This window comes from Montipora foliosa, chromosome 8 (assembly GCF_036669935.1).
Source record: "Montipora foliosa isolate CH-2021 chromosome 8, ASM3666993v2, whole genome shotgun sequence".
In the NCBI taxonomy this organism is placed as follows: Eukaryota; Metazoa; Cnidaria; class Anthozoa; order Scleractinia; family Acroporidae; genus Montipora; species Montipora foliosa.
The window spans coordinates 11,381,985-11,391,984 of NC_090876.1; the positions used below are offsets into that span (position 1 = coordinate 11,381,985).

General features: G+C 38.0%; 1 protein-coding gene across 1 annotated transcript in view; it reads right to left on the minus strand.

Moving 5' to 3' along the window:
* The window catches only part of LOC137968083 (separin-like), a 41,872-nt gene that overhangs the window by 5,863 nt on the left and 26,009 nt on the right, over nt 1-10,000 (minus strand). The window contains exons 18-25 of the mRNA XM_068814706.1: nt 8,255-8,477; nt 7,317-7,462; nt 5,302-5,454; nt 4,474-4,641; nt 3,171-3,269; nt 2,829-2,899; nt 2,685-2,742; nt 247-336 (exon numbers count right to left, since the gene is read on the minus strand). Of these exons, the coding sequence (XP_068670807.1) occupies nt 247-336; nt 2,685-2,742; nt 2,829-2,899; nt 3,171-3,269; nt 4,474-4,641; nt 5,302-5,454; nt 7,317-7,462; nt 8,255-8,477 (1,008 nt within the window). The remainder of the gene's footprint in view (nt 1-246; nt 337-2,684; nt 2,743-2,828; nt 2,900-3,170; nt 3,270-4,473; nt 4,642-5,301; nt 5,455-7,316; nt 7,463-8,254; nt 8,478-10,000) is intronic.

Sequence of the window (10,000 nt, forward strand, 5' to 3'; positions counted from 1 at the left end):
CCTGTAGCCCACAAGGGCTACAGGTCTAATTGCTAAATAGCATCCTTTGGTTTTGAGTGCAAGTTTTACGAACAGTACACATTTTCTCATTCCGAACAAGTGCAACATGTGCTTTGTCTGGAAACTGTTAGAATACTCATAGGCATACTTAAGTTGGTGAGTTGGTATTACCAAATAATGATATCTAGCTGCAGTTTTTCAAGAAATACATCTAACCTAAGTGCAAGTGCTACTGAAATATTTTACCTTTGAAAGGAGAAATTGGAGAGATGGAATTCTTGACACAGGATGGTCGTACAAAATGGGTATACTCTCCCAAGGAAGATGTTGAATGTCCTTTATATGGACAAAGAGGATAATCATTATTGATAATAGTTTTCTTCATAAAGAAGGAGCTAACACATCAATTTTACAAATCAAGTAGTTCATCCGTTTAAATGTTGTGCAGAGCACTTTCAACTTGATGACATTTAAGTTGCTTGTAGATAAAAAAAAGCACACAAGTTTCGATGTGAGTGCAAAGAACCTTTCAAAGTTTGGTTCTCAAAGCTATTTTTTGGAATGGAAAAAAAAAGTTTATACAAGTTAAGTGTGAAAAATTATCACCTTCCAAATAAGATTTTCACAAAATTCACTGAGTGTGTATAGTCAACTCTCTCATAAGCGGACACCATCGGGAATTGGAAAAACCGTCCGTTAGTAGAGCTGTTTGCTTTCGAGAATTACACTGTATTCCCATAAGCAGACACCAAAGAAGAAGGGGGTGGATGTTACCGGGTGTTAATTGCTTGTATTATTGGGTAGTAAAAAATAGCAACTGAAACTCATTATTGATGTCAAATGCTAAAACTCTGCAAAAAAAAGAAATTAACAGAACAACTCTTCTATACCCGGTATTATTTTCAACAAAAACTTAAACAGGACTTATTGCTTCTGTCTATGCATGCAACTTTGGTGTTAAAAAACATTCATTAATGAACAAGGTACTATCGTGACTGGAGAAAATAATAATAATAATAATAATAATAATTACAGTTTTTATGATTTGCTTGGTCCTATGACAGCTTGGAGAAATTGTTGGTTATTGTTGACTACCTCCTTGCCACTAAGAGACTTCAGTCTCATGTCTACCAAGATATTGTTGTCCTCAGTAATTGCCTGGGCTAATGGCTCATTGCCTTGGCAGTCAGAAAATGCCACTATCCACCCACAAGTTCCAGTGCCTGCTCCACTTGATTAACTGAGATACAGTTTTCGGTTCAGTGAATAATTGGAAAGTAGACCTTGACAAAAGTGGCCATTTAACAATAATTATTATTCGCCAAAGGCGAGGTGAATAATAATTGTTTTAGTATAATTACATAATTTGATTATTTGAAAAATATGCATTTTCTTTAAAACAATTTCGTCTGTCACCTTGACAAAACGGCTTGCGGCAATTAAAAAAATACTGCTTAGGTGATTACCACATAAACGTCACCTCAACGGCAACCAATCAGTGCAGAGAATTCTCAGTAATCACCTGACGTGTGTGATTATACTAAAACATGATATTGATACCAAGAAACTCTTGTACTGCTCAACTGTTCGTCCACAATTAGAGCATGCCTGTGAAATATGGTTACCCTACATGTCAAAGGACAAACTATTGCTAGAAAACGTAAAGCGGAGGGCCACAAAGTTTATTTTGAATTATCCAAGTGATATGTCCTTTAGCGATCAGCTGCTTAAACTCTCTCTGTTACCAATATAATATAGAAGGGAAATGAAAGACTTGGTACTTATCAATAACGCTGGAGCAGGTAATGTTGATCTGGGCCACCAAGACATTTTTTTGTCAAACTGTATCTCAACAGAGAACGCACAATTTGTGTGAACTAAATTATTAAGTACCACATGCAAAACAAAATCATTTAAAACATTTGTTTTATTATGCATGTAGGTCTATCCATTTCTGGAAGAAACTGCCAATAAGCACAAAAAGAGCCGACTCACTTCGCACTTTTAAAGGAGGCTTTTAGACTGACAATAACAAAACCCTTTCTTATAATCCCCCAAGTTGTGGGGGTGTAACTTTTAAATTCCTTTTAAATTAACTTGAAAATTCTCTTTTAATTAACTTGATTGTAATTATGTAACAATTATTTATTACCATTTTTATGATTATAATAATTATTACTGGTACTATTTCTATTATTTTTTTGTTTTCATTTTAAATATCCTTTATTGGGGGCCAAATATCAATATTATTGGGACATCATCCTGTTTCCTGCTCCAGTTGCTGACGTTTAGGATGAACAGTGTACTACAAATACATGTTGGACTCTTGTTCATGTCAAACGAATGGACAGCTTGCTTTCCCGCGGGCAAATGGAGATTTGACAAAACGGATCCCACTGTTCTGCTGCTCTGACAAAGATCATAGTTTCATTTGACTGTATCAAAAATTAAAGACAAATTTTGTTGCAGAGTTAATTGTTAGACATGGGGTGTCCGCTTAATAGAGAGCGCAAACAAAAGTGTCCACATCTGCTTACAAGAGAGTACAGCTTACGGAAAGCTGTAAATACATAGTTTGACTGGAAGCTAAAATGGGAAATTGAAAAAAGTGTCAGTCTGTAAGTAGAGTTGTCCGCTTATGAGAGTGTTCGATCAAAGCAGAGAGTTGACTGTATATATCTTACCTTTCCCAGAATGAGAATGACAGGATGTCGAGGAACTTTTTCTAATTTACTCCTAAACCTGTAAATAAAAAATACACAAAAATTACCACGATAATGATCCCTTCTGCAAAAAAGGCTCTTATTTTCAAGGATGGCATTTCACACCTCTTTAGATCATTCCCTTCCTTAAAACTGGAAATTGCACTGATACTGAGATCCCCAAACTCATCAAGGAGCTGCAACAGTGGATATCATAATATTATTATTAGTATGATTGTAAACAGGGTTGAGGCAAGTACCCAGCCCTTGTTTTCTGAAAACTGATCGACTAACTCCATCACTTATTAATGATTCTGTGATGTAATTGAAAGCTTTTGTTCTTTATAAAGTCTCAATCCTGAACTCTGAACCATGCTCATGTTTAAATTTATTAATTAATTTTCATCAAATCAAAACCCCCCTTCCAAAGGCACAACAGATAAGATGAGAAACAGGACTTTTCATTACTTGATTCATACAAGGTGATGCAGGATCCATGCCAGTGATCTCTGCAAATGCTTCACACATTTCTTGTCTTGACAAGTGAGGCAAAGAACTAACAAGGATCTACAACAGATAGCAAATAAATTGTATTCAAAACAGCACTTGACATCTGAATTAATTAACGGAATGAACAGGAGGAGTGCTTATGCACCAGTTGTGGTCAACTGCTTTGTTAGGTTTGCGCATGCACCATGATTTTCTGTGCTGAAGGGCATAACCATTACGTTGTATAGAGCAAAAAGTTTGTGGAGTGTGTTTATCTGTTGTTTCTCTTTTCTCCCCCCTTTTTCCACTGCTCTTATAAACGTAACAGGTGCACATCCCCCATGCAACAGGGGCTCATGGTTGGGTAATTCCAGGATTCCCACTGAGCCATAGGAGCAGACTCCAGCTAGGAGCTGGCTGCCATTAATGGGAGTTCCTGGAAGTCTTAGATACTGAACCTCCACTTAGCAACAGAGTTGTTAGGCTATCACAGCATTAGAGCGAGTTTCAATTGAGTACTAATTACTTTGGCCAATCAAAAAGGAAGGAGACAATCCAGCAAAACCAATCAAAACTCGAAATAATTACACCTAGCCAACAAAAAGATTGAGAAAATGTGCATGTGTGAGCCACGATTGGTTTTGGTTTCACTTCTGATTACTTGAAAAAGTGGCACGAGAACTTTGAACCAATCACTGAGTAAAGTAATGAAAAACCAAAGCAATTCACTGATTACTTTTGACCCTCAATTGAAAACCACTTTATGGTACATTTGGCAACAACCTACAGCCCAGGCTGTGAGTTACAATACATGAGTTAGCCTAGCTCCTGCCCTCAGTTGTTCACAATATTAATTACTGTTACACAGTATAAAAATAAGCATAGAACAATCTCCATTCTGCTTGGCTATGAGAAATGCAGCTTTCAGGTAGCACAGTGCAAAATACAGGTCATTCATCGCAAAACCAGCTAACAAACTCAGCAATTGTGACAGTTAGACATGTCACGCACATTTATGCTACTTTTTTGCCTGCCTATCGTTGAGGACCAATTTACCACTGCAAATCTTTGCCGATTAATACTGCCAATCAGCTAATCCCGTGGATGTTCCTGCAACATGGTACTGTAAAATATGCAATTTTTCTTCAATTCAGTCATTGTGATCCGGCTAAGTTGTGGTCGCTTTAAGATAATTATGGTTCCCATGATGTACAGTGTACATTGGTGTCCCAGCAACTGTTTAACAGTCATCACAAAACAATTTCATGTATCTGCCGCATACCTCAAGAAGTTGCATGTCAGGCTCACATCCACATAAACAGCCAATTTGCTTCTGCATTTTCTTAGCAAAGTCTATCACTGTATCCTGGAAATCCTTATCAACTGGTTCACCAAGAACAACTCCTTTCCATCTTCCTAACCATGCCGCTTCAAGCTTTTCCAAGAAGTTCTGAGAGAGGAATTTTTTCGCAAAAAGTGAGTAAACAGGAAAAAAACTGGTCCAACAAGAAAATAAGCAGCATCGTCGTTGCATAATTCTTTTAGACAGTATTATATAATTCTAAATGCAGTGGTCAATATGCTGATCTACTTGTCAGAGGCACATTTACTTTAAAAGTAATCCATTAAAAGAGAAGTGCAAAAAATTGCTGCTATCAACCATCTATATTATCCAGCACAAGGCACTGTTACAGTAATGATTTTAATTAATGTATCAAAATAGAAAATGGGTTTATATAGCCATATGTGTGCAACTTTGGCAGTTTAAAAGAAGACTACAAATATGCCCTGGTGCAGTTGGACTAGCTAGCACCTGGACTGAACCATGCTGCACTTTAAACCTATCTAGTAAGTTATCAAACCAAAAGGGAACTGAATAACCTCAGTAATGAATGGACAGTGGATACTACATGTACATACCATTATTTTGATGTATCAACTAACAGTCGAATATAGGATTTTCTTTGCAACTTCCAAGTTGCTAACCGACCCCTAACTGCGATAATCATTCCAACCTCTCACTCACAGTTCAGACAGCTGTACAGTCATGTAGTATACTAGACATTTTTAGGTGCTTAAACCTTAGGCCTTGGTTGGCTTAATGTTTCACCTTCATTTTTGTGTCAAGCCTAGTTCTCTTTGCCCACCATTCAGAGGTGCTTTCCACACTCATGCTCCTGACATTGTTGCTCATAAGGTTGCTAAATTCTTCCATCAAATTGCACTGGAATAGCCTGGTCAGATCCATCACAACATCATCTGACTGCACGAAAAGAAAGCCATCATTGATGTTGATGCTTACATGTAAATGTTTAAAGAAATTGGCTGAAAGTAATTTTTGAGGAGATAACGGTCATGGAGCAGATTCCCAATTGAGCAGTGTTACAGCTCTTGAAGGAAATGCACTACCAGGTAAATGGATGCACACCAAATTTTGCTATTCAACACAATACAATACATAATTAATAGACCACTCCTCGTAGGGCCTTTTCAGGGCCAATGAAACACAATCACGACAGAACAGAACATTCAACAACAACTGTTAAGAATCCGAACTGGCCGGAGGCAAGCTAGTTGGCTATTTACAAGTGCAGGTGAGAAGTTGAACCAGGGACTACCAGGAACAAATTCAACCAGTGGTCAGAAGGAGTCTTGAACCTGGGATCCCCTGACCTCAAGGCAAGCGCCCTAACCACTGGGCGTCGCACTGCCCAGGACAAAGTGTCCTTTAGAGTCAAAGCATTTCCAACAATAAGGCAGGTGTTTGTCTTAAACTTATTTTTAGTGAAGGGTAAATGCAACTTGAGGAGCAGAGTTTAGGAGACACTTATAACTGTCTTTATTCCTAGGCAAGAGAGATGAAGTTGGGGAATAGCAAGGGGACCTTTTGCAAGAATCAAAATCTGAATGCATCTTACAGCAAGTACATTTCTAAACTTGCATGTCACAGAAGGCTTCCCATTTTTGGATTTACATTCCTTTGCTTTTTGGCTTGTTTTGCAGTAATGTCATTATGTCATCCTTGAATACATAGGCCCCCTCCCCCAGGAGTTTCAATCAAATTTGAAGTTGGCAGGTGGTCTGAGTCGAGTAACCAACTTTTGTGAAAATGAATTTGAATCTTATGTTTGAAAGAATCTGTCTTCAATTACTTCAGTTTACAGGAAAAAAGTGAACTAGCAGACGCTTTTGATCGGTTGCCCATTTTTATGTTTTGAAACCACTGCTCCCCCTTGCCAAATTACATCACCTAACCCATTGACTCCTAAGACTTACTCCTTTCAACATTTTACTCTGTCTAATGTCAGACGATTTGACTTGTCAATTTGGGGTGTGAATGGGTTAAAGTCAGTCAAAAACTACATCCCCATTAACCCACTGACCCGTGAGACTGACACAATAGATTTTACTCGTCCATGGGGGACGTCCTGGGATATTTGAGGTGTGATGGGTGAAACTCAGTCAAAAAGAGTGAGCTTAACATATTTTACTCGGCAATGAGGGGCAGTTCAGGAATCAATGAGTTAAAGGCATGCCACACACACACCTAAAGTCTCATCTATTGTTGATTCGTGAAACAACTTCATACAACCACAATAAAAGCATCATCATTTTACACTCTCAATAGGCCACTTTGGGAAATACTATCAATGATAAGTTTTATACTCTTTGTTTGTTCCCCCACAGTTTGCATGAGCATTGTTTTTGTTTTCTCTTGGGACCATTGTAAGTCCCAAGAGTAACTGGAAACAATGCTTATGCAAAATTTGGGGAGACAAACAAAGGGTATAAAACTTCAAGGTAAAAGATGTGAAAACGAGTCTAAACGTTTTTAATCAATTTGATCAAATTGATCAAAAACGTTTAGACTCATAATTTTCACAGCTTTTACCTTAAAGTTTATATTCTACTTTTATCGGCAAAAAGTACATAAACAAAGAGTATTATGGTTTTTTTGGAAATGGCCAATGCAACCAAGACAATCAGAGAATTTCATACAACTAAAGTTTATAAAACAATCTTATTGCTTGGCTGAGACTAAAGTGTAAAAACGTGTGGTTTTTCAAATAATAGTCAGTGGTAAAGTGGTGAGTTATTCAATATGTGGGGATTCCCCTTGCATACATCATTTTCCATGAGTTGATCTTCTCCAGCAGTTGTGTTAATCTTGACCAGCACTGGTTCAGAGCCTGCTCTTATCCTGCAGATTAAAAGTTCTCTTTGTTCAATTCCTGGCAGCTCAACAGTCTCCAAAGTGCACACTGTCCATTCTAAGAATAAATATCACTGACAGTTATTTGATAACACTAATTATTCATCATAACTGGTTTTAGGTTTCTGGGCAAAGAAAGTACTGGCATGACCTGTGTAAAAACCAATTTATCGTACAGCCCCACAAAAAGAACCACAATCCAAGACAAATAAACTGGGACACTGAAGCAAATTTATTTGAATATGCCAGAAAACTATGCTTCACGTAAAAATGTTATATTTATATAAATCTCCCAGCTCCCTAATTTAATGCTGAAAATGCAACTGTTCGTGACGTCAACTCCAATGAGCTCATTTGGCTCAAAATGAAGAGGGGAAAGGTGATGTAATATAAGGAGATAGTGAAGAAAGACAATTTTAGGTAGGGCTGTCCAAGCTGGGTTTACAGGAAGGCATTAACTACTTCCATGATTTCCTGGGTCAAGGGTAACCATGTTCAGCAGTATAACATAACACCAGCCCCTTTGACAGGTTTAGCACAGTGATTTTCTTTCCAAAATAACAAAAGTAAGGTTGGGGCCATTTGAAAAGCCCTCTTCTAGTCATGGAGCACCCTGAGAAAAACCTCTAGGGTCAGCCAAAGTAGACCAACAAATGATGCTGAGTCTGGGAGTTAAGTCCAGTGGCCATGCTGGACAGCAAGTGCTCTGACCACTTTAAAAATCTTGCTCTTCATATGAGAAACAGCACATATTCTGAACACCATAATGTTCATGTCAGGTCTTTTCTTATATTTGTACACATGATAACATACTAAACCATGGATAAATCTCCGAGTCAACAAATCTTACCTTTTGGAATTTTCTGTAAAAGAGCCATTTCTTCAACAGTAAATCTATGTGAAGATGACTCCACACTGTTGTTTGAAAGTGAGTTAAACTTCATCACATTACGGATCTTCACCAGCTCATCTAACTTGGAAGAAACTTCAGGAGTTATTGCAGTAGATGAGCTTGTGTTAAGTGACAAGGACAAAAATTCCTTTACAAGGCGAGTGATTTCTCCACTGTTTTCCTGGGGAGGAATAAATGTGCAACTACAGTGGCTGTTAGATTAAAACAATAGACTGAAATAAAATTAGGGAGCTTAAGCAACGACAACGGCGACGGCAACGAGAACGTCATCTCAAAATATAAATTTGCGTTATTTTAATCGCTTCGTGACTATTTCAACGTTTTTAATATGACAAGGGTGTGGTAATTCCTCAAAGATGACACCAGTCGGAACGGCACTCAATTTTAGGAGAGAAAATGAAAATTTATCTTCAAGTGCTGACGTTCTTCATAAAACCAAAAACTTGGCTATTTCACGTTGTTGTTTTGCTGACGACGGCAACGAAATGGACAAAAGTGAAAAACGCACGTGCAGGGCATGCAAAGCTATTGTTTTTACCCTCTAAATATGCAAATTTGTGACGTTCTCGTTTCCGTCGCTGTTGTCGTTGCTTAAGCTCCCTATTATGTTTGTTCATACGACTCCAAATGAAACATCCCCATACAAAAACTAGCGAGCCAGTCTACAAAACTGACTGAAAAAATTCCAGTTTAAGCAGGAACATGGCTTTCTGACTTCATCCAGCAACAACGTATTAAGGTCTACGCACTCATTTCTAGACAGTTGGCTTTCAGCTCTTGTGGTGCACCTGTTTAAATCTTCATAAAAGCAAGAGTTTGTTTCATAAGCATCATCATCATTATCAACAACTGGTGCCGATGCCATCAAGGGTTGTGCAGCCAACAAACCCTGCACTCCTAATTGCAAGCTAGTTGTAGTGCTTGACTTTCAGGAAAAAACCTAGAGGCCAGCTGGCCTCTAAGTTTTCAGATTTGGTCGCCAGCTCAAGTATTTAAGTCGCCAAAAAAGTTTGGCCTTTCAGGCCTTCTACATTTCAACTAAAGAGAGGTGCCTCCCAAAAAAAAGTTTCAACTAAAGGTCTTCTGCTTAATCATGACAACATCAACATCATGTGTTACAACACTACCTTGGCTAGACTAAGAGTATGTGTAACTTTACTTTTATTATGAAAAGGTGAATCCAGGCTGCCGCTGACCAGTGACAATCAACGTTGAAATCGGTTCATGTGTTATAGCATCGCCTTTACAAGAGTTCACACGAGTTTACTTAAGGAAAAGGTCAAACATGGTATACAACAAATACAAAGACATGTACGCCTTATAACCACTTTTAATGTTTCAATTTAGTTATTTTGGAATTGTCAGAAAAAAACATACACTTGTTGAAAAACAATGGGATGTTTCTTTCACTTCTTTGTAAAAAGTGAGGGCTGCATTCTAACAAGCATTTTTAAAGTGTATTAAGCCTGTATGGACACCAGTATAAAGGTAAAATGTAAGCGAGGCCAAGCCGAAAATCAGAGCACGTAAAGGCGTTGTTACGCAGTGCAATATTTTGTGCAACTTGCCTTGCAACGCCATTGCGAGACAAGTTGCATGAATCATTGCCCAATGTACATGTAACACACCTTGTAACGGTCAAAAGCATTGCAAGATAAGTTGCACAAAAAAAAATAAAGTGTA